At 51.7% G+C, this 24,878-nt stretch overlaps 1 protein-coding gene across 1 annotated transcript in view; it reads left to right on the top strand.

Annotated features, from left to right (window-relative positions):
- Positions 1-17,625, top strand: part of ABLIM3 (actin binding LIM protein family member 3) — a gene marked incomplete at both ends in the record, with an annotated part of 104,498 nt that extends 86,873 nt beyond the window's left edge. The window contains 12 exon segments of the mRNA XM_084252243.1: positions 311-440; positions 1,033-1,131; positions 2,436-2,483; positions 4,562-4,696; positions 6,154-6,218; positions 7,289-7,436; positions 8,608-8,637; positions 9,137-9,195; positions 10,848-10,908; positions 11,592-11,599; positions 12,105-12,185; positions 17,512-17,625. Coding sequence (XP_084108369.1) covers positions 311-440; positions 1,033-1,131; positions 2,436-2,483; positions 4,562-4,696; positions 6,154-6,218; positions 7,289-7,436; positions 8,608-8,637; positions 9,137-9,195; positions 10,848-10,908; positions 11,592-11,599; positions 12,105-12,185; positions 17,512-17,625 — 978 coding nt within the window.
- Between the last annotated feature and the right edge of the window lie 7,253 nt (positions 17,626-24,878).

Genomic DNA, 24,878 nt, shown 5'->3' on the forward strand with positions numbered 1-24,878 from the left:
TGACCTGGAGGAAGTGGCTGTGGCATAAAGGGAAGAAATGGCTTGGGGAGACCCTGATGTTCCCTTTCTACCTGGATGTGATCTCACTGATGCCTTGCAACTCCAAAGGCTGGAACCATGGCTTCCATTCACGGCCTATGGGTGGGGCTGAGGACCCTGCAAATTCCCTGCAGCCTTCCTTGCACGTGGAACCCAGCACCGCTCGTCAGCCCCTAGAACCTGGAGTCCGTGTCACCCCCCCACCTGCTTGCAGACCCTGGGCCACTGGTCACCTGATTGGTGGCCTGACTCTGGCCGCTTCCTCCCCCAGGACATCTATGAGAACCTGGACCTCCGGCAGAGACGGGCCTCCAGTCCCGGATACATCGACTCCCCTACATATAGCCGGCAGGGCATGTCCCCAACCTTCTCCCGCTCACCTCACCACTACTACCGCTCTGGTAAGGAAGGGGAAACCACCAAGGGGTGGGACGAGCCAGGGACAGCACAGTGGCCTGCTGCCCACAGCTGCGGGGATAGCGCTGGACTTCCTGGGACTCCCACCCAGCATAGTCCTGTGCAGACCTGTGGCTGCACTGGGTCCCTGAAGATGGCCCTGGCAGGGGAGGGGAGGGGGCGATGGTGCAGAGAAGCAGCAGGAAGGTAGCCGTGAGCTGCCAGGAGAGGGGGTGGAGGGCAGTCAGTGGCCCTGTCCGCATGAAGGCTCCTCAGTCTGACCCTTGCCCTGTGACCTGCCCATCCAGATGGTAGGGGTGACTGGAAGAGGGAGTAGTCAGGGAGGGGCCCAGGTGAATGGGGCTGGGGAGTTCAACAGAGTGAAGATACCTTCCTGAAGCTCGGTGGAACCCACAAAATCTGACTTTGGGGAGAAGCAAGAAAACGGGGTCAAGCCTGTTTCTGCAGACACTGTGCATGAGAGCAGAACCCCTCCTCACCCCGCTGCCATCACTCACTGCCGCCTCCAGTGCACCCGGCTAATGCCTGTCTCCTCTGTGCCTCTGTTCTCTCTGGGGACCACTGCCTGCGCCCCAGGGCCCGAGAGTGGCCGGAGCTCTCCATACCATAGCCAGTTAGATGTCAGGTCCTCCACTCCAACCTCTTACCAGGCTCCCAAGCACTTTCACATCCCAGGTAGGCTGCCAGCCCGAATGCCCGCATGGTGCATGCTCCGCTGGGTCGCCGGGCACTGAGGAGAAGCCGGTTTCCGGGGACCTCCCTAACCAGTCACCTGCACAACCCCACCCCGCAGCCCGACACGCCCCTGCTTTAGTCCACCACTAACAGAACCAGCCTCAGTCAGGACCACGGCGAAGCACAGGGAAGATTGTAAATGTCTGAGGGTCGGGAAGGAGGTGGCGGCCACCATGCATGAAAGTCTAGGAATTGATTCCGTTTCCACCATTTAGACTCATGATGCTGGGCCAATTATTTAGCTTCCCTGAGCTTCTGCTGTTCCCTCATACAGCCGGGTATTCTTCTGGGCCCTAAGGTTGCAACACCTTCATGGTGTTTAAGTGCTAGTGTGGAAAGAGATAATAAATGAATAAGCAAACCAGTAAAAGGGTCGTTTCAGGTAATGGGAGGTACAATACACATCCCAAGACAGGGCACTATGAGAGAAAGACCTGGGTGGGGGAGGTTGGGCTCCGTGGGGTAGTCAGGAAGGGCTTCTTGGAGGAGGTGACATTGATGCTAAAAGATGAGAAGCAGTCAGGTTTATGAGGGCCACCAAAGAAAACATCCCTGGTGCAGGGAAAACATCCCTGGTGGAGGCAAACGAAAAGACTGTAAAACTGAAACAGCAACAGGCCGCTGGCTGGAGGTGGTGACGTGAGGGAAAGCGATAGGAGATAAGAGGAAGGGCAGGGGCCTGGTGGTCTTGTGGGTGTGATTTAGACAAGGTCTCATCCTGCGTTCAGCAGAGCCAGGCCTATACCCCAACCTCCCAACCCTGAGCTCAGCTTTGTTTCCCACTCACTTTTCCTAAGAACTGGTGCTGCTGATCCATCTACACCTCTCTCCACTGCTCCAGGAAGGTCCCATCCTATTTCGAGGGGGGGGGGAGGGAGACTGCCGACCCACGGCTGCAGCATTTGGGGGTTCTGCATGGAATGAGGCATGGCTGCTGCTGGGTGGAGGTTGCAACACCCTCCTGCATGGGGTCCTGCCGAGCGCACCCCGCCCTGTGCCTGCATGCCCACGCGCAAGCCTCAGCCCCTTCCTCCGCTCCGTCTGGATCCACCCAGCCCCCTCCTGAACCCAATGGGGTGAGGTTGGGAGCTCAGCTTTGGAAACTCACCAGGGGAAGACAGTGGCGCCTTGGGGAAGGTTGCTGGCCCTCTCTTCTGAGATCGACTGACCAACTCTGTCTCTCCTCTGTTCTCTGTCCTCTCCCCTTGCCCCCCCTCCTACTGCCCCTCCCATCTGTCTGGCAGCTGGAGAAAGTAACATCTACCGGAAACCCCCGATCTACAAACGGCATGGTATGATAGAGGCAGCTAGGGCTCAGCCAGGCCTAGGGAGGGACAGTCACTTGGGGGTGACTCTGGGGAGGAGTTTGCCATCATTACAAAAGAGCAAGAAAGGCCTCATATCCCCTAAGCCCTTTCCCACTTCCTTTCCAACCCCTAAACCCTGACGCCCTAAATTCTGTGCTCAGAGCACCCCTTCATATGTTAGCACCCTGAGAGTGTCACACTCCGAGGCACTGATCCTCAAACTTGGCTAGTTGGTTAGCATCCGATGGGAGGCACGCGGATTTGGACGCCCCACCCCAGACCTATTGATTTGCAATTTTGTAATTGTAGCCATTTATCCTTGTGGTTCCAATGCCCAGCCCAGTTTGGGAACCACTGCTTAGAGCAGTGGAGGTTTGATGAGGGCGTGCATCACTGAGGTGCTCACCTTCATTCATTCATTCATTCATTCATTCACTCATGCAGTATTTATGAAAGAATGGTCTGTAGCTCCCTAGTACCGGACAGACTTACTACTAAAGCAGATGTACCCCCGAGCCCCTCTCTAGGGGCCTGATCCCAAATACTGAGAGTCTTTCCTGACGCCAGGAGTCGTTCCTGATTCCCACCTGCACCCAGTAGGAGAGCACCCAGGGCCCAGTCCCGCACCCCAGTCAGTCTCATGCTCAGCTGACCAAGCGTGTCCCTCCTGCGCAGGACATGGCGGTGCAGCTGCCGCTGTTCCCATGTTGCCCTCACACGCCCGTGTGTCTCTCTGGATAACAGAGGAGAGCCCAGAACTGGGCGACTATGGACATGGGCAGGAGAGGCCCTGTTCTGAGTCCACACTCACTCAGCTGGTGGGGTGCAGAGTGGGTGTAAACCATCGCTGTAGGTGCCAAGACCCACAGTGTAGACAGACATCCTCGATTTTGAAAGGAGCTGGCCAGGTGAGTCTACCCACGGCCTTGGAGGTCATGTGTGTGCCCCTGGGGGCCACGGACAGGCACCGACCTGACACGCTGTCTGTTTTGATGTCCAAAAATGGCCTCCACCTTAGCTGAGGCACCTCAGGACTGCACGGAGTTTTCCAGGTTGGCCCCAAAGCAGGCCGAAGAGGAATGCGGGGCAGAGGCGGATGGTGGTGAAGAGGTGATAAGGGGAAATCAGCAAGGGTGGGAGGGGCTGCCCAGGACCCAAGTCAAAGAGAATCAGCACGTTGGAAGCAAGTGGCGCCGGGGGAGGTCCTGACACAGGACCCTCAGCTGCTCAGACACCACCGAGAAGGGAGAAGCAGAGAGCACGTCCCTACAGCTTCTCTCCCGTGACATGATGGGGCGCTTGCTCCCCCAGCCCTCTCTCTATCCTCACCAGACTCTTGAGTGTCTGGGCCAGAGCTGCTGCCCTGGCCAGAGTCGCTGTCTATGGTGGATTCAGTGATCACCCTGTGTCGCAGATTTCAAGTGGAAACTGGAAGCTGAATAGTATCTGAGCTAGCCGACCAATCCTGATCCTCACCGATGAGGAGACTGAGGCAGAGAGGGGCAGGATTTGCTCAGTGTAACAACTGGGTTAAATGGCAGAGGCGGGACCAGACCCAGGTCACTGACTCCCCACCCAGGGTTCCTTCCTGCAGGCCACATAGCGCCCCCCAGGTGGGATTGGGCATTTCAGTGTGAGGAGAAGGTTGAAAACATACATTGTGGCCCTACTTGGTAATTCACATTCTAGACATGACTTAAATCCATAACAAGGCAGAGGGTGAAAAAGGTAAGGGCTAACGCTCACCTGGCACCTGTCTAAATCTTACTTGGAGAGGCACAGCCTTCATATTCCTTAGGAGCACCCCAGAAGTCCATAGAATATGGTGGAAGGAGCCCTAAGCTGGGGCTGCCTTGCTGTGTGGTCACGGGTGAGCCCTGCTCCTCTCTGATGTTCAGATGCCTAACTTGGCTCCAGTGCCTCCCCGGCTCTAATGCCCATGTCCCAGCCCCTGGCCTGAGTATCCTGAGTCCCTGGGCTGGAGCCTGGCTGGACAGAGGACAGGGCACATGGTTTCTGCCAGGCCGCTCTCCTCCCCTGACCTCTCCTTGGGTCCTTTGCAGGTGACTTGTCAACCACCACCAAGAGCAAAACAAGTGAAGACATTAGCCAGACCTCCAAATACAGTCCGGCCTACTCCCCAGACCCCTACTATGCCGCGGAATCTGAATACTGGACCTACCATGGGTCCCCCAAAGGTAAGCCACCCCACAGGTAACCAAGGACCACAGCCCTGTCACATAAAATGAGGACAGAGGACCAGGCAGATGCCACCCTCCCCTTCACACTATCATTCACGTATGCATTCAGTAAGCCTATGTTGAGGGCCAGTCATGGACCCTGGGGAAGCAATGGGAGCAAAATAGACCAGGTGTCTGCGCTGTGGACATAGGTGTGCACAGGAGGTGCTACACAGCAGGTGGAAGAACCAATGGCAGGAGGGCACTGTCCAGCCTGGAAGATGACCAAAGTCCTGGGTACAGAGATTCGGTTGCTGTGGCCAGGGGAGGACCAGGGCAGCAGCAGAGTAGCCGTGCAGGTGCACACACCCAGGCTGGGAGGGCGGCTCCACTGGAGAAAGGAAAGGCATCAGCTTACCCCGGAGCTCGGAGAAGGAGGGAATAGGCAAGGGTGAGGGGCCAGATCCCAGAGGCCTTTTGGGTGGAAGTAAAGATGTTGGTCTGTGTCCCAAACAGTAGGAACTCACTGAAAGTGGTGACATGGTCAGATTTCTGTCTCTAAGACATCACTTTAGCTGGGGTGCAAAATGATTTGGGGGATAGGGACAAGCATGCGGGGAGAAGGAAGTCTCCCATAGGCACCTGGCAAGGCATTTTGGGTGCTCTCGGGCAGCATTCCAAGTAGATAGCCCAAGCCATTTCTTTCCAGTGTGGAGAGGAATGTTCTTTCTATTCCTCTTTGAGCAACATACTTTGTTGCTTGAATGTCCATTCTGAGCAAAGCTTCATAGGAGTTCAGAGGTGACCCCTGCCTCATTGCCAAAGAATTCTCCACTTAGAAAAGAGGAGACACAAGCATAGCACAACACAAGTGGATAGTAGCCAGTGCCCTGGGAGATGCATGAGCAGAGGCTGCAAGGACAGAGGAGCCACTCCCAGCAACCTGAGGACAAATGGGGAGTCTTAGATGAGATCACTCGGTCACAAAAAAAAAAAAAGGAAAAATGAACCCCAAGTGGCTTAAGCCAAAATAGGACTTCCTGGGTCATGGACTGAAAGGTTTTGAGGTGTATTGACTTGGGGCACAGCTGAATCTAAGGATGAATGAGTGTCATCAGGACTTGACCTGTGCCCTGGGTGGCTTTGCCCCCATCACAGCGACATGAGCTCCAGCAAGCGCAGGCAGCTCCACTGTGTCAGAAAGAGACTGTCCTGCCAGCAGCAGCAAAGTGCAACACTGATGCTTATTAGCTCTGATCAGGCTTCACCTGCCCTCAGGACCAGAGAATAGGGTTCAGGGAATGGCATATTACAGTAGCATGTGGGAGGCCCAGAGTGGGGGCATTTCAAACAGCTGGAAAGTGCCAGAGCCAAGAGAGCCCCTGGCTAGCCTCTACTGCCCCTCTGTGCCCTCTCCCCAGGGGAGGCTGAGTGGGGAGCATATGCTGGAGCTGATCCTAGCTGTCTTTTGGCAGTGCCCCGAGCCAGAAGGTTCTCATCTGGAGGAGAGGAAGACGATTTTGACCGCAGCATGCATAAGGTAAGCAGGCCATGCCTCTGAATGAGATGCTTATGTGCTGTGTATCTGAAGCCTTCTTAATTTGCAAGTGATAAATCAGATTCAAACTCACTTATTTTAGGAAAAAGAAATGGTTAGCTTTGCCTAACTGAAAAGTCAAATGGTGGTGTTAGTTTCAGGTACGGCTGGATCCAGCCTCTCAAAAAGTGGCCATAAAGAAATTGTCTCTCCTTTCTCTTGAGCCTGGCCTCAGGCTTAGGCAGGTCCTCATGAAGTGGAAGTACACCTCTCACGTATTGCAGTAATGGAAAGTGGTACAGCTGCTGGTGAAATATTTTGACTGCTCTTCACAAAAGTACTTAGAATTACCATAGAACCCAATAACTCCACTCTTTGCAGACACCCAGAAGAACTGAAAACTGGCACACAAACAAATACATGTATACAAGTGTTCATAGTAGCAGTGTTCACAATAATCCAAACATAGAAACAACTCAAATGTCCACAAACTCCCAAATGGATAAATAAATCATGGTCTCTCCATACAATGGAAAATTATTCAGCCATAAAGAGGAATGAGATACTGTACATGCAATAATGTGGCTTAACCTCAAAAACAAAATGCTTAGTGAAGGAAGTCAGACACAAAATCATATCATAGGATTGTGTTTACTTGCATTGTCCAGAATAGGTAAATCCATAGAGACAGAATACAATATAGATTGGTGAATTTCATCTCAATTAAAAAATTATTTTAAGAGATGGGTGCCAGTGACTCCACTCCGAGTCCCAGGGAAGACTCCCCAGCCCATTGTTGAACCAGTCACTGTGGCCAGGGCATATGGCCCTGTCATTGGCCAGGCCTGTCTTTTATGCCCATCCTAAGAGCCCCACTTCAACCGCAGTCTACTTGTGAAAGAGAGATGAAATTGCAAAGGAAAATGTGGGTGCTGCCAAGAACAAGGGACTCTGAGAAGGCAGAAATGACAGAGGCTCACAGTAGGGTCGATGCCTCAGCCCTTCCAAAGGCTGCTCCACCTGTGTTCTTTGCTTCCTTCTAACTCATCTTACCCCTCTCACCCCCACACCAGCTCCAGAGCGGAATTGGCCGGCTGATCCTGAAGGAGGAGATGAAGGCCCGGTCCAGCTCCTATGCGGATCCCTGGACCCCGCCCCGGAGCTCCACCAGCAGCCGGGAGGCCTTGCACACAGCTGGCTATGAGATGTCCCTCAATGGCTGTAAGCACTGCACCGGAGACCCAAACACAAGGGGGCGCTTTCCTCCCTACCCCGCCATTGAATCTGAACTCTTCTGGGCTCACCTGGGTCTGGAATACAGATGGGGGTGGGGGTCATGCCCTGCTCTAAGAAGTCGCTTCTGCTTCATTGGGGCATCTGAAGCTATGGCTTCTAATCAGTTTCAGTGTAAAGAAAAAACATCACTTAATGGTCTATATGGCTCAACAATATAAAGGGCTACCAACTGAGGTAGTGATCCCTCTGTCACTGGAGGTATGCAAGCAGAGGCTTGCTTCAAGCACCTTGCCCTAAGACTCTCTCACTGTAAGTTCCTCCCTGTTTCTGGACACACACATGCTCTGTCTCCTCTCTTTCTTATATATGTGGGATTCAGTCTTGCCAGGAAATCCTATCTCAAGTCTGTACTTGATGGATAATGTGCCAGGAATTTGTAGATACATGGGCATTCTGATCCTCACAAAGACCCAGAGGGTAGTGAACCTCACTTTACAGATGAGAGGCCTGAGATTGTCACTCGTCCAAGGTCAGGAAGCCAGTAAGTGACGGAGCCAGGTGAGGGTGACCCCACGGCCATAAACTTTTCCCTCCTCACCAGTCTGTGCCTTGACTCCAGGTGAGAATAAAGATGATGGTGGTGCTGATGATGATAAAGCCAGTTTTGTTTGTTTTGCATCATGCACTGTGCTGGCGCCTTACTCTAGTGTGTCTAGTATATTCTTACTCTAGTGTGTCTAGTATTTTCTTCGCAATAACTGTAGAAAGGAGACACTATCTCTCCACACCCCACCCCACCCCCATTTGAAAGATGAGAATACGGAAGCTTGATTACCTCCCGGAAGTTCGCATCTGCTAGTGGCAGAGCAGGGATGAAGGAAGGAGCTTTACTCCCTGTTTGACCTCTGAGGGGCACTGCTGTCACCCCAGGCTCTGCGGGGCAAACTTCAACTCTGGGCAATGGTGTTGGTGCAGTAGATGTCAAGAAGCGCCTGTGATGCTCCCAGCACGGGGCAAAGGGAGGATGGAAACTGACCAGGGTGAAAGGAGGGAACAGAGGAGGACCCTCCTTACACCAGAGCAGCCCAGATGTCAGAGCCACGGACGTCTGTCTGTCGCCACGAACACTGACTGATCTCCGACTTCTCTCTTGCAGCCCCGCGGTCCCACTACCTGGCTGACAGCGGTGAGTTCTGCCTTCCAGGCCCTCAAGTCCATCATGTCCTGGGTGGGCCAGAGCTGGGGTGGCCACAGGGGCCGTGACCTTAAATGACCCACAGCACAGCACTATGCTTCACAGTCAGTAAGATTCCATTTTGAGGTTCTGGAACCAGAGTTGCCACAAACAACTCCTTCCAGGGAAAAAAATGAAATCCCAAGCCTCTTCCACCCACATGGACGCCTGCCTGGCTGGGTCCTGAGTGGGAGGTTGAGGGCCTTTGCGCAGGGCACAGGGCTCCTCAGAGGAAGATGATGGTGCAGGTAAAGGCCAGAAGGCTGCTTGGGTACTTCAGGTGGGCCTAGGATTCTGCAGGGGTAGGCACCCCTAAGACAGTCAGTTGCAAAGCTGGGAGGTAGTGGGAGAGACTGGTGGGGAGTAATATGAGCCATTTGCAGCTGATAAGTCAGGGAGAAGGACCCCTGGCTGGGGGTTCCTTGTAATTGTTTTGGCTCCTTCTTTTCAGACCCCCTCATCTCCAAATCTGCCTCCCTGCCTGCCTACAGAAGAAATGGGCTGCACAGGGTAAGAGGGGACCCCACATGGGCAGCACCATCCCAAGATGCTAACAGTCCCAGCCTCACCACTGCTCAAGTGGTCACTGTGGGACAAAGCCCCGGGCCAGGAAGCCAAAGGCAAGATTGCTCTTTTGCCATGGGTGTTCCTCAGTGCTTACTGGGCCATCACTCCTTGCCAGACACTGTGCTGAGCACCTGGCAAGCACTAACTCATGCCACCTCACAAGAGGCAAGGTAGATTCTATTATTAACCCTGCATGTGGGTGAAGACGTGGGGGTGGAGGCAGGGGACCAGGGGGGACGTGCTTGAGCTCTCATACCAGTGAGTGCGGAGCCAGGGCCAGAGCCCAGACCAGTTGCCCCCACGGCCCCCGCCCAAGTGCCAGCCTCCAGGTGAGACGCGGCATGACCCATAACCTTCACAGAGACCGCTGATTGGCTTCAGGACTGAAAAGAAACGAAAAATCCATCTTATTAGCAAAATGAGAGGCTGTGTTACCTGACGGGTGATGGAGAAAGGGCAGGGCCAGTGAGACAGAGGTCTATTTTCTGAGCACCTACTATGTGGCAGGAATGTTCTAGGTTCCAGGGTTACTGCAGGAAATAAAACTCCCAGGTAGCTCATGTTCTAGCCGGGGAGACTGACAAGCACACAGTTAACATGCAGTGCGAAGTCAGTGGTCACAGTGCTAGAATAAAGCAGGGGGCGAGCAGGAGTCCAAGAGGGGCGGCCAGGGACTTCGCCACCGAAAGACCTGCAGGAACCATCCAGAGAGGGGGGCGCTTCTAAGTCCCTGGGCTAGGGGGACGCAGTGGGCCCCAGCCAGTGTCGGGGTGGAGTGAGCCAGGAGAGGAAGCCAGACTGGAATGTCACTGGGTCCTGGGCACTGTAAGGACTTGGGGGTCTCCACCAGGGGTGCTGTTTGATCTGACCTGGATTTTCAGTGGACTCTGGTTGTTGCATGGAATAGAGCCGTTAGAAGGACCAGTGGAAACTGCAGATCTGCTAGGAGGTTATTTTGGGCTAGAGCCCACAACAGGGAGACGTCCAGGGAGAGTGAGCTCCTGCTGAGGAGCACACGGACTCCACCTCAACACGCATCTCGAGCAGACATTTCCTGAGAGCCTTGTCTATGCCGGCCACTGCTCCCGTGCTGAGAACAGCCACATACAAGGCCCCTGCCCCTCGGGCCTTATATCCTACCACAGAAACAGAAAGCAAGAAGTAAATAGTAAACAGGTCAAGTTTTATATAGAATTTAGAAGTATGATGAATTTAGAAGCTTTGTATAGAATTTAGAAATATGAATTTAGAAGCTTTGTATAGAATTTGGAAATATTATGAATTTAGAAGTATTGTATACAATTTAGAATATTATGGGGAAAAATGGGCAAGAGAAGGGGGCTTGGCAGAATGGCATTTGGGGAAAGGACTACTTGCAGTTGTGGGCAGGTTATAGAAAAAAGCGGCATCTGAGCCGTGAGAGAAAGCCTGAGATGCTACTCACCAATTAGTGAGTGGGTATTGAGTGCCCGCCATGTGCGGGCATAGGTTGAAGCCCCCACCCCCGTGTCCCGTGGGTCTGTCCCTTTCTGCATGGGTGAGTGCTCCCGGGAGGAGGAGGAGCCTCAGGCCCGCTCTGGCCTTGTCTTCCGCAGACGCCCAGCGCAGACCTTTTCCACTACGACAGCATGAACGCCGTCAACTGGGGCATGCGAGGTGAGCACGGGCCTGTCTCGGGACTCAAGGACAGTCCATGTACACTCCTAACTGTGCTTGACCTTCCACAAGCCATTGCTGCAGATCCTGCCCCAGAGCTGGGCTCTGTTCAAACCCAAGTTTCCCACTGCTGTCACTTCCCATTCCCTCCCTCTCCCCTCATCCTTCCGAGGCCCTGGCCTTGGATGGTCTCCAGGCCATCTGTCCCATCTGGGTTCCATCGGGAGCGCTTTTCTCCCGGAAAAACTGCTGAGCCAGGATTGCCTGCCAGCCCCAGGGGGGAGGGAGACACTCAGCCAAATTTGAGTTGTTCCCAGCAAACTTCCATGAGGTTCATGCTCTCTGCCAGGACGCTGTCCTGCCAGCCCCCCCCCCCCCAGCTCCCCCAGGCAGCTCAGGCAGGAGCACAGCTCACAGCAGAGCCCTGGGGGATGGGAGGGTCTCCCCAGTGGAGCCCCCAACCTCGGGATTCTTCGCATTTCTATTCTTAGTACCTCAAAAGGGATTTTTACCCCAAAGCCATATTTCTGGATCCTTCCGGCCACCCACTGTGCTCGGATCAGCCTTGGTTATCTGCCACAGCGGGTCCAGCAAGGACAGGGCGGGTGTAAGCAGGGGCAGAGTAACAATGCAAAGCAGAGACCGCTGAGTGTCCATTGTGTGTGTCTCTTTTCTCTCGACAGAATACAAGGTAAAGGAGATGCACAGACCCTGGGGGTCTCCGGACCCTGGGAGCTGCTACATGGGGACCAGCCAGAGGCTGACAACACTGTGTATGCAGGGAAGGAAACAGATAAATAACCCCAGGGGTGCTCTCAAGACCAGCATTTCCAGTTCCTCCTAGACTTCCTGTCCATGAGCCTGCCCCAATTCTCTTGCCTACTGAAATCCCATAGTCCCTCAAGGCCTCAAAGACTTTCTAGAGTCTTGACAGTCACCACATACTGGCCATTTACATTCAGGAGGCCGTGGGCCCACCTTAATTCCAAATGCCACCAACTTTATTCCTGGCAGTATTAGAGCATCTGGGCCTTGCCTTTGGGGTGCCCTGGGGCTACCAGGCAACTCCAAAGAGGACAGACCAGCTTTCTCCAGACTAATCTTTCTGAGTAGAGGAGGGAATCCAAAAATGAGATGTGGCTAAAAGGAACAAGTCCACCACCACCCCCAGCCTGGAAACCTCCCTCTCTCCTTAGATCTACCCTTATGAACTGCTGCTGGTGACCACAAGAGGCCGGAACCGGCTGCCCAAGGATGTGGACCGGACCCGCTTAGAGGTAGGTCTGGAACATTGAGCAAGTTGGCTTCAGAGGGATCCCAGAAGTGGCCTGGTCTAAGCCAGCTATGGAAGGGTGGACAGAATGAATGACTCCAGGGTCACACAACTTACTGACAAAGCAGACTCAAACCCCATTTCCATAGTCTAAGACTGTTCCCTGCTGTCCTCGGTTCTGTTAGCATCGGTGGTCACAGCCACTGTGTGTCCCCACCTGGGGCTGGGCCTCCTGCAGGCACAAGAGGGCTAGATTTGGTGCCTGTGCTCGAGGTCCTCAGTCTGTTGGTCAGCAGTGCAGGGCTGGTTCTGCACAGGGCAGCACAGCCAGCAGCACTGATGAGGAGGGGGGTGGCGCTGCCCAGAAATGAACACAGAAGACTCGGCTCCAGCTCTGAGCCTGCCCAGCCCAGGCGGGAGCTCGGCTGCTCTGTAAACCTCAGTTTACTCCTTTGTCAAGAGGGGGTGATTTGTGCTTCCCACAAGTTGCCGAATGATATCTATGAGGCGGTACGCATAGAGCCCTTGGCAAAGAATCTGCTGGCATGCCGAGTTGTTCCTCACAATGCCCCACTGGTGTCACTCAGAGAGGACCAGGATAGCTGGCTTAGTTTGCACAGCCTTCCAGACAGAGGAAGGATTTTGAAGGTGGGCAGATTGGGGTGGCTGGAGAGAGGAAGAACAGCCTCATGAGCAGTGGGGATAGTATAAATAAGAGTAGAGGTGGCCCAGGCATGGCATCAGGCGTTCACAGTCCAGCCGCGTGGTGTGGAGCTCCTGTCCCAGATCACTTCTGATCCACGAGTGCTCTTCCCTCTCCACCCCATGCCTGCCCCTGCTTTTCCCATTTCCTAGAATGCCTTTCCCTTCTCCCCAGCATCCTCACTCCTTGGGTTCCCAATCTAGTGACAGGTGTGCCCCCAAATCTCTGCCAACCCTTCCATAGAGGGTGTTGCTTCCCTATTCATCTAGCCTCCCACACCCTGTGTCCAGAGCACGCATCAAGCCCCCCCCCCATTGTATCACATCATCGAGATGTCCACTTCCTTTTAGACAGTCTGTCATCTTCCACGGTTCCTGGCCTAGGAGAGGTGTCAGCAAATGTCTGTGGACTTGAATGCAGGCTTCTAAGGGGGCTCAGAATATCAACACCCCCGACACTGACAACTGAGGAATTTGTTTGGAGTAGGGGGTTGGAGGAAGCTCTGTGAGTCCTTGTAGCTCTGACAAGCTGGGATAGCAGCCCAAGAAGCAGTGATCCCCCCCGCATTTAAAGGGCCTCCTTTCATGTCAACCAGAGTGTCTGCTGGTGCTGAACGGGACAGCTCCCAAGGCAGCGCCAGGGAGCCTGCATTCAGGGAAGGGAAATTCTGGACCTTGGTTCATCTGGAGGACCAGTTGCTCCCTTACCTGCTTCAGGACACCTAAAAGCTCAAACCGGGGAAGCACAACCTTTCCTAAGCACCAGGATCACTCAAGAAGCTTTTAAAAACAGCAATAGAGGCCTCACCCTAGACATTTACATCATAATCTTGGCAAGGAGCCCAGGCATCTGTATTTCTCAGAGGCCCTGGGGATGTAGGCTGTAGAGACACTACTCTCACCCCCTGCAGGAAGGTTTCTACAGAAGGAGACCGTGACCCTGACTTTAAGGAGCTCAGCTTCGGTCTTCCTTTATCCAGTGAATAGCAAACGCATCTGCACGCCAGGTGCTGTCCAAGGTGCTGCATATCAACAAACAGCGCAAAGACCCTGCCCTCTTGGAGCTGGCATTTTCATGTGAAGAGACAGATAGTAAGTGACACAGAGAATCAATGACATAGTATGTTGGCAGGTACTAATATCCAAGGAGAGAAGTAAAGGAGGGACAGTGAAGGGACTGGGAATCGAGGGGTGGCTTGCACATTAAATAGAATGAGCAGGGTAGATCTCACTGAAACAGGACATCAGAGCCAGACTTGAAGTGGGAGAGAGGGTGAGCCAAGAGCGATGGGACCGGCCACTGCCAAGTCTCTGGGACAGGAGTGAGACTGGTGTGTTTGAGGACTGCAGGAGGTGAGTGTGGCTGAGGTGACAGTGCACAGGAGAGAAGATGAAGGCCAATGAGGACTCAATCACCTGGGGGAGCACACAGAGAGGTCGTTGCCAGAGTGAGAATGACCAGGGGCCAGGTGATTTCCGCTCACCAGCCTGTGCAGTGGGCACATGAGCCACATTGCCTGATTCTCCCTCTCAATTCCCCTGATGCAGGCGCTGGGATGCTCCCACTTCCCAGAAGAGGTGACTGAGGCTCACTGAGACAAAGTGACTTGCCCAAGGTCACACACCCATATCTGCCAGGCTCTAAAACCAGTTCTTCACCCTTATGCCTCAAAGTCTGTGATGAAGGTCAAATGGGCAGAGCTGGTGAAAGTCCCCTGAGCAGCCAGGTGGGTGGAGGCCCCAGCCTTACGTAGTGTGGCCCCAGTTCAAATGCCTGGCCCTTGGGTGGAGAGTACAGGGTAGAAGCTTCAGTCTCCTTCAGTGCTGCCTACTGCAGAGGCTTTGCTTTACTCAGTAGAGTGGCGCTACCATCCCTGTCACCTCTAACATGTCCACTGGGCCTCATAAAAAAGATTTTTGAGCATAGTAGAGAAACCAGTATCGGGTGATCAGCTGTAGCCACTACCTCCAACAACAAAAAAAAAGAGCAAAGAAGAAGAAATGACTGTTGCTCTGTCTTTCCTGTGAAAGTAGAGAAGAGAGTGCCCTCACATCCAAATTATTTTTCAGCATTCATTTGAGTAGAGTAAAACAAATATGGGTACATCAACAGCCTGAGTGTGAAGCAGGCACTGTCTGCACAGGTAAGACTTAGGGATGTAACAGGGCCTCCCCAGTGGTGCAGGGTTGAGCACTGGGCTATGAAGCTGCCTGCAGCCTCTGCAGTACCAGTTCGATCCCCGGCCACTGGGCGAGGGTCCCACATGGCACGCAGACCTCTCCTGCCGCCCACTGCTCCCCTTAGAGTGTACTTCGTCAGTCTGCCTGCTCTGCTCCCCGCTCTGGCTCTGGTGGGTTCTCTCACCCTCCCGCACTTCTGACTGTACCCAGTGCATGTATAAATAAATAAATATTTTTTTTAAAAAAAAAAGACTTAGGGACGTAACAGCCATACGTGGTGTGGCCCCAGTTCAAATGCCTGGCCACACAAACTACCTTGAAAAAGACATTCTTGAGACAATTAGACGCTGGCACTGAAGGAGTCTAAAGCTTCTACTCTGTACTCCCCACCCAAGGGCCAACTGGGGCCTCCACCCACCTGGCTGCTCAGGGGACTTTCACCAGCTCTGCCCATTTGACCTTCGTCACAGACTTTGAAGCATAAGGGTGAAGAGCTGGTTTTAGAGCCTGGCCGATATGGGTGTGTGACCTTGGGCAAGTCACTTTGCCTCAGTGAAACTCTTGTTGTGCGTGGGATTAGGTGACTCTGAGGACTTACTGTTGGTCGTTCTTAGGTGTGGCCGTGGCCTGTGGGCTCCCGAGGAAGTGGCCAGTGTGTTTGTGATTATCTACCGCAGTAATAGAACGAGTGGACATGATAGCTGGGGTTTGCTGTAAAAACACTTCCGCAAAGGAAGGAGATGAAGCAAATATGCCAAACTCTTAATAACTGTTGAATCTGGGGGCTGGGCATGGCTATGCCTTGTGCTCCTTTCTCTTTCACAAATTCATGGAAGTTTTTCATGATAGAAACACTTATTTATGAATTGTTAATGGACTTGACCAAGAGGGACAGTTGGAGTCCCACATTTGGAATCAGAAAGTCTGGGCTTGGGTCACAGCTCTGCCACTTACTGACCTTCCTCCTTCCCTCGCTCTTGGCCGAGTAAGTTATTTTAATTCTCTGACTTCTGGTTTTCTCATTTTTGAACTGGATGGAAATTATTGTTGATTTTCAGGTTGGCTAGAGGGTTAAATGAGAAAAATGAGAGATGAACTATTAAGTATGACCAAATGCAATTCAAGGACTCGTTGATGTTCTTAGCTAATGCTAAGTATTGAAAAATCAGCTCAAGGTCACCAGCAGCCAGTGACAGCTATCGAAAGTATCAATATTACCTTTTCTTGAAGTTCTGCAAATGTGGTCAAAATATTATTTCATAGTGACAGTTGGCCAGAGGAGTGGCTAGGCATTACCTGGCTGTGTACCTGATTCTCAGAGTCTTCTTCAGTGCTTTAGTAGGTAATGTAACTACTACCAACAGGTCAGCTCAGTGAATCCAGGACATTTTCAGGCAAGATAGAGGCCATATGTTCCTCTCTTTCAATGTAGTTTAAAATTTTATTTTGAGAAAAATTTCAGAACTCCAAAAAAGTTGTTAGAAAAGTGAAATGAACATCCACCTACCACTCACCTAAATACACCAAATGTTAACATTTTGCCACCTTTTAAGTGCCATATATGTCTAACTCTAAAAGTGTTAGACAATGTGTTAACTTTCAAAGGGGGAGAGATGGAGGGAGGCAGAACGGGGTGGAGGGGGGTGTCCCTGAATGCAGAACAATGATTCTCTGGCCCAGTTTTCAGGACATTTCAGTAGGTGGAGAAATATGAACGGAAATTTTTTTCTTTGGTCTCAGAAACAGCCTTCCAGAGCATTTGTAAAAAATATTAATAAGAGGAAATATAGGGTCTCACTGGTGGTGCAGGGGGTTAAGTCTCAGCACTATGAAGCTATCCAGCCACTGCAGCACAAGTTCAATCCCCAGCCAGGGAGCTACCCACATGGCACAGCAGACCTCTCCTGTCTCGCCCACTGCTCCCCTCAGCAGTGTGTTTCAGTAGATCTGCCTGTTCTGCTCCCCACTCTGTCTCTGGTGAATCCTCTCAGCTCTCCTACACCCCAGCTCTTGTGTGCATAAATAAATAAAATAAATCTTTAAAAAAAAAAAAAGGAAATACAAACCATGGGCACACCCCCTTTTTTTCTCAAAGGAGAAAAGCAGAGCATGAATCCATGCACCCCCGTGGACAGGGTACATGTAGCAGGGAGGCAGATAGGTGAGGTGAACCAGGCATACTGAGGGGTGTTAGTGAAATCAAAGTCCCACCTGAGTCTTGGGGGTGAGAGGTGACCCCCGGACCAGCTCCAGAGGCCCCTGTGAGGAGACAATCACTCACGCATCCACCAAACAGATATCCATCACACACTTCCCCGGCTGAGCCACTCCCAGGCACGGGGCCCGGCACCCAGAGGAAACACAGTGACCGCTCCTGCCTCCACCTACCCCAGCCCGCACCCCATCCTCAGGCTGTTCCCTCTCTGTCCCCTCCCACTTCCTTCCAGCGCCACCTGTCCCAGGAAGAGTTCTACCAAGTCTTTGGCATGACCATCTCCGAGTTTGACCGGCTGGCCCTCTGGAAGAGGAATGAACTGAAGAAGCAAGCCCGGCTGTTCTAGGCAGAGGCTCTATAAATATATATGCACTTATATAAAGATATATGTAAAATCTCTATACTGAAGCTTGGTATAATCCTCTCTTGTGTAATGGGACTCACTGCCTGCCATGAGACTTGCTTTTCTGTACTGCCAGGCTAGCCCACGTCATCGAGGTATTTTTATGCTCCTTTCTCTCTCTTTTCTAAGTGCTTTGGGGTTCGGGAAAGGATTTGAGGGGACTCCCATTCTTTGACCAGGGAGCCTTTTTATACCGAAACATCTGTCCCAACTTGAGTCCCCCAAGGTCCAACTCTCTTTCCTAAAGGAGGTGCCTGACGAAGTCTCCCTTCTCTCTGTGTCACGATGCTTTTCCCTGGTCTCCAGGACAGATGGTGACCCCACAGTTGTCACACCTGCTAGCCCCTGAGGAGCCCTCCCAGGGGAGAATCCACAGCCACCTCTGAAGTCACCAGGCACCTTTGAGAGCCCATGAAGGATTTTCTCATCACTTCTCACTAGGGGGTGGGTATTCTCTGGGAGGGTCTCAGCTAGGAGGGTGCCCCCAGATCTCCTCATTTGAACAGGACCCAGAAGTGGGTGGGGCCTGGCCTCTCTGTAGCCCTTTCATCTTCCTTCCCTTGACCCCAACCTCTCCCTGGCCCAAAGCTAAGACTTGTGGTAGGAGAAGAAAAGGCACTTCCTTTCCCTGCACCACTCCAGCTGGCCCCTTTGGACGTGGAGAACCAGAGGGACGGGGCGGGCGCTGAGAAGAGGAGAGGGGACACCTGTTTGAATGCAGCTGCAGGACCCTGAGACCCTCCTCCCCCTCGCCGCCCCAGCACCTCCTGACCTTCCCCTTTGGAGGCGTGGCCCCTGGGGGCAGCCTGTATTCTTCAGCCTTACTACAATCTATGTGCCTGACACTCAACACACCACAGGGCTAACGTGGCCACAGCTCCGACCCAACAGCTAGACAGCCGCCTCTGACCACACACCTGAAGGTAACCTGGACCACACCCCCAAGAAAGTCCTCAGCCCACTGCTGGTCTCTAGGCTAGAAGGGCGACTGCCAGACCCCCCAGTCCTGGACTCCAGCTGCAAACTTGGCCGGGGCTCATGGGGGAGATTTCCGGAAGAATGGCTGCTCACAAGATTCCAAAATGAAGCATTGACCAGCACCACTCCTGGTCAGCCTGGATTTCCCCCAGTGACTGCCTTTCTTGCCTCCTTGCCTTCTGGGGCAGGGGTGAAATCTTAACCATCTCCCCTCCCACACCTTCGACCCCGAGTTGGTGATGTCTGGTGGGGTCTGTTTCTTCTTGGCGATACCTTGAGTTGGACTGTTTTGAAGACTGGAGGAAGGATGAAGTAGAATGACAGCTGAGACTCTCAGGGGCTAGTGATGGGACTTGTCCAGAGTGGTACCAACTTCAATTCAACAAAACCTCACTGAGCACCTGCTGATGCTGAGCACCTGCTGTAGACTGAGCACAGGCATGCTGGGATGGTCCACATGCACCAGTCTGGGGGACATAGCTGCAGTGATGGGTCTCATAAGGCAGGACTCAAACATGGTGGTTGTAAGGCAGGAAGTGCTGGGAGTGGGCATGGGAACGTGAGTGACGTGACTGAGAAGGCAGGTGCAGCAGGTGCAGCTCAAGAGAAGCTTTCTCAAAGAGATGGCGTTTGAGCAAAGTTCAGGAAGGATCTTTGTAAACAGGGAGGAGACTGTAGTTGAAAGGATGAAAGGATAAGGGGCCAAGAGGGGGGTGTAATATACTGTCATTTAAAATGTCCGCCCTCTCTGCATCTTTTTTTTTTTTTTTTTGGCCAAGGTCTTTCAATTTTCCTGACCCTTTAGAATGTCCCCAGCCAGACCAATCACTGACACTGCCTCATTATCACTGGTTGAGAACTTGGTGAAATTGAAGGGCTTTTGTTATTGTTGTTGGATATTTTTGTTTCCCATAAAAGCACATAATTTTAAGCCAGTCCTGTGTCCTTCTGTCATTTCTAGCGTGTGTAGAAGTGCGTGGCTTGGGAAGAGGCTGAATCACACACGTTATTTCGAAATAAAAAGAGTCTGGAAAGAGCACTACCTCGACTTCAGTTTCTCCTTCTATAAAGCAAACACATTTGACGAAGGAGCATTACTCAGACCCGGTCCCACAGAATGCAGGGTCCTGCGAGATTGTAGAGGATGTTCAAACAACAAGTAACGTCCTGTGAGAAAAATACTAGCAACAGTAATACTAGTTCTTGTTATTAGCACAACAATGTGCTTAATTCTCTGCTGAGAACTTTATGCTATCATCTCTTTGAAGCCTCTGTCACAGCCCAGGAGGAAGCCATGTTTTTATCTCTACATCATAGGTGAGGAAATGGCTTTGAAGGGGACACTGAATTGCTGTGGTAGAGACAGGAGCCAGTTCTAGCTTGTCCACTCTTGCCAATCAGGATGCCTCCAGCTGAAGGAAAGAACACCTTCTCAAAAGGGGCTTAAAAATGAGCACACACTTGATCTTGCACAAGCAGAAGTCCAAGGTGCAGGGCTAGTCAATTCAACATCCCTCTAAAGTCCATCTCTCCACGCCACTGGGCTCAGCACATTGGCTTTTGGCCTTGAATGTGTCTCTTCCCCTCAGTTTTACAGGGGGGGTCACCCAGTCTGAAATCAGACTTGCAAAACTGGAATTAGAGCACTCGTTCTTAGGGAGGTAAGGACTGATTGATGGGCTCGGGGTACCATACCTGGCTGCAGGGAGATGCACGTGAGCCGCAGTTAGAGCTATCAGACTACCAGCGCCCCCTGTGGGTCAGTCCCGAATGACAAGAGGGAAGGTGTGTGGACTGCAGCCAGGTGCCTTTCTCTCCCAGACCAGAGACAAGACTAAACAAACAGAAGAAGGTGGAGCCAGGAGTTGAAGAGAAAATAGCAGCAGCTTTGTTTGCTTTCCTGGATCTGGGCTCGCCTTAAACTCAGCCTTGCCTCTTTAACTTTCAGTTACACTTCGAGCCGGTTTGAGTTGTGATCCCATCACTAGTCCCCAAAGGAATTAATAGGGAATAAACAGGGACACTGGGGTCCGGCGTGTGGGCCTTTGCTCTTTGAGGGAGAGGGATGCCAATTTAAATAGTCCAGGGCCCCAAGGAGGTGCTATGGGGCAGGGGACATACTAGAGCAGCCGATAGAACTCACTAGAAGGGGAAGAATTTGCCTCGATTGATTGACCAGAAAGGGCCCGGACCAAGAGCCCTCTTGTTCCCAAAGCTCTTTTGTGAATAAAGTATGTATTATTATCCAATAACAATTGTGACTAACACTAGAGGGTCTTGCCCTCCCGCATGAGGAAATTGTTCCAAATACACCATAGCAAATGCCACCCCTGAGCAGTCTGTGGGTAACAGGAGGTAGAAGTTCAGGGGTCCGTGTCCCTGCAGGGAAGAGGAACCAGCAGAGTGGATCCCAACCGTTTGATTTACATAAAGCTCCCTGCAGAGGGCAGCCTGGCTGTGTGATGTGATCTGAATAGCCCTTAATATTCTACAAGCATCTTCTGAGGAAACCCATGCGATTACAGTAAGAACTCACACTCTGATCCTGGGGCAGACATGCACTAACCACTTCACACATCTGGTTTCATCTTCGGGGTATGCCTCTCACCTCTGCCATACAGATGAGGAAATGGAGTCTTGAGTAATTTGTTCAAGGTTTCAGAGCTGCGCATGGCAGAGCTTGAACTCAGGAAGTCTCCCCACAAAGCCCTGGCCCCATGATGTCCCTAAATGAGGTGCTGACTGCACTCTGAGGAGGTGACCTCTGAGCCAGGCAAGGTACCAAGCGCTAGGGCGCATGGGGCTCCAGCCTCACAGACACTGTGTGAGGGAGACTTTACAAGCCCTATTCTTAGATGAGGAAACTGAGGTTCAGAGAGTTTGAAGATCATGCCCATGACTTATCAAATTCAGCTTTCCTTGTCTCAAAGTCCTGTTCTTCCCCCAAAATGTCCCCCCAACTGGACAGAGTGACTTTTGTGGGGGTGGGAAGAGGGTGGTTCAGCTGATATCAAGTTGGGGGCCCCAACCCTACTCCCGATTCTCCTTCTAAAGTCTGTGTGATTTCAGACAAGATTTCTTCCCTTCACTTGGCCTCAGTTTCCTCATATGACAAGAGAAAGGGCCCGACTGGCAGGTTTCTCTCAGCTCCAGCTTTCCTCACTTAACCAACTAAAGGGTGTTCTTTTCCTGAGGAAGAACCGAAAGGGAGGGGCAGGCTTTATGCCACATTTGGGCATAAAACAAACATTCCTTTTCCTCCAAACACGAGCAGCACACTGGACTCTGTTGACACTAAGCCCTGCAGCCTGCGTGCACGTCAGAGCCCTGATCCCTGGAAGAAGGAGCTAACGGGCCACAGAAGGAAGGGTTTCCATCCATCCATGAAATTCTTTCCCAGCAGCCACCGCTCAGATCTCTATCTGCTTTCCGGGGCCCAGGGTGGCCCAGCAGGCTGGTGGCATTTCCCTAGTTGGAGCTATAATGGCGACATTGTGCTGCGTGGAACAAGAGAGGTTTTCATGCAGCAAACAGCCCTGGGCAGATGCTGGAGGAAGGGGCTCTGGGGCTCAGCCTGCACAAAGGAGCTTAGGGGACCCTGAGCCAGGAGAAGCCCCAGGAACTGGACAGCAGGTCCACGGCCACGAGCGGTGTAGGGGGGAAGCAGAGGGATTTCTTGCAGAACACTTCATTGTAATCTCACTTCCCTCTGCAAGTCAATAAGCAAATAAACCACCAGAGGATAAATGGACACCCCCACCCCACCCCAGGAGACAGGCACTGAAGGAAGCCTCCTCCATCCACAGCACGTTACCGATCTCTCCATGGTACTCAGTGCCACTCACAAAGTGCCTGGCACTGGAAGAGGTTTTGGGGGTCCAATGATGAGTAGGACACAGCACCCCCCACATACAATGCTTGCAATCTGGGGCCCAGGGACAGGTGAGGAGAGAGTCGCTATGAAGTTCTCCATTGAAACCCAGCAGAGGAGCTGAGATTCTCACATGGGAGTCAGTTCAAGAACTTGGGTCTGAACCCCCGATCTGTGGTTTTCCTTCCTCTCCCTATGGCCTCCTGAGATAGCAGTTTGTCTGCTTTGAGAATGGTGGGTTGGGGCTCAGTGAAGAAGACACCCCAAATACCAGAATATGAAGCTGGACTTTATATAGCTCCCACGGTACTGGGAGCAAGGTGGGCTACCACGTTCTTTTTCAGAGGGGTTGACAGGGATTGTGGGATGGCCGTGCTGGGAGCAGACCCAGAGGCAGAGTGACAGGTTAGAAGCTATAGTGTGTTTTTCTAACTAGGACAAAGAACCTTTAGTCTCCAGATTTTTCTTTCCCAGGGCTTCCCAGTTCTACCTGATAGGCTGAGAACAAGACTGGGGAGTATCAGTTGTTTTCACAAGCCTGGGAGGGAGGCCGAGGGAGTTGAAAGCTTTCTTCCTGGAATTGTTCACTGGGACCAAATTTGATATCTTTTAACAGAGCTAGAACTCTCCACATAGAATTCTTCAGACAAGCACCAGGCAAACCTAGAAAGTGTGGTATTAAGCAAGCAAGAAAGGAATGATTCTAGACAGACCATAAAGACCCTTCCAGAGAGTCGCACTCTCTCATGGAAGTGGAAAACTGAGAAGAAAGCCAGGCAGCCACACCTCCTTCCCTCCCCCTTCCATGCTTGCCAAGGGGACCCTCCATGCGGCCAAACCAAACCAGTTTGCAGACGCTGGGCCAGTTTCCTCTCTCTGCCTTTTCTCTCTCTGCTTTCTCTGCCTATAATGCTATCATCTCCCCACTGCATGCTCACAGCACCATCTGCACCATCACTAAGAAATTCTGGTTTCATCCTGATGACCTCCAAGTACACTTAACCTCTCTTCTGGTACTTTTCACATAATCACTTGTAACTACATTAGTTTGTACATATTTAACTCTTCTAAATTGCAGGTGTCGTCAGGCTGGAGATCATTGCTCTTTAACATTAGCTCCTCCTATAGAAAATTGTAGAGTGCAATAAATATTCCTAGGCAAATTGATGAAAGGTGGGGGTAATTTTAATGGTAATTATAGACCTCATGAAAGGAAAAGTGAAGGAAAAAATTGATAGTTCTTGCACAAAACCCACAAAGAGCCTCTGCGTCCATCTCATTCAGCCAGCCTGACAGCAACCAAGCTGTAGGCAACTTAGTCAACAGTGCCACCTAGTGGAAATTATGGGTATTATATAAACCAGAACCACCGCGAGATCATGGCGCTTTGTTTTTGCTGATGTTTAGAATTGTTCACAGACACGCTTCAGTTAATCCAACCATAAATGAATCCACCCATATATATATAAGTTCTCCTTAGTCCTTTTTACTCTTCTGTTCCAATTCTCTAGAGAACCTCCAAAGTCTTGAAAATTCTCTTTAAAATCTCTACAAAAGCCTCTATTTTTGCAATAATTACGTTTTCTGCTTTAAAAAGGTTATTTCAAATGAAAGAGTGTTTTTCAAAGTATTAGTGGGTTATCCTGGGAACTTAACTACAATTTGTAGCCTGATTTTCAAGCGTTTTAGAGTTCAAAAAGTGAACTTTTGGAACTTCATCCACTTGTAAATTGTTGATTGTCTGCTTTAGAATTTAAAGTGACCTTTGCAAATTGGAAAAGTGGGCAGGAACAATGAGGAACTTGGAAATAATAATGTCTCACATTTGTATAGCTATTTGTGGTTTATAAAGTGGGTTTGTATCATCCTTTCATTTGCCCTGCCAGTAGCCTGTGAGGTCAGTATGAGGTTTCCACAGACGGCTGTGCAAGCAAGCCCCACAGGCTGAAAGTGACACAGTTGGTAAGGAGAGGAGCAAAAGTTCATCCAACAGTTTTCAGACTCAAATCCCATTCTGTCTCCAGGACACTGAGTTTCCACTGAGTACACACACACACACACACACAAAATAAACTACCCATGCAATTTTGCTAAAGACAGTGTTCATTTCTGCTTACCCTGAAAGCAACGGAGAAATAGCCCCAGTCCAGGAACAAGGAGGGTAGACCCTGGGCCCGTCCCTTACTCTCGCCCTTGCACATGGTGTTCCGGATGCCACCGTGTTCTAAGCAAAGCAGTGGCCTAGACCAAACCGAACACCCTGGCCTGGCCCATCTTGGGGAGGAGAAGAGGGGTGTTTAAGAGGACAATTTGGATCTGGACTTTATCTTAAAATAATGAAAGGGTC

Source organism: Talpa europaea, assembly GCF_964194135.1.
Source record: "Talpa europaea genome assembly, chromosome: 13".
NCBI lineage: Eukaryota > Metazoa > Chordata > Mammalia > Eulipotyphla > Talpidae > Talpa > Talpa europaea.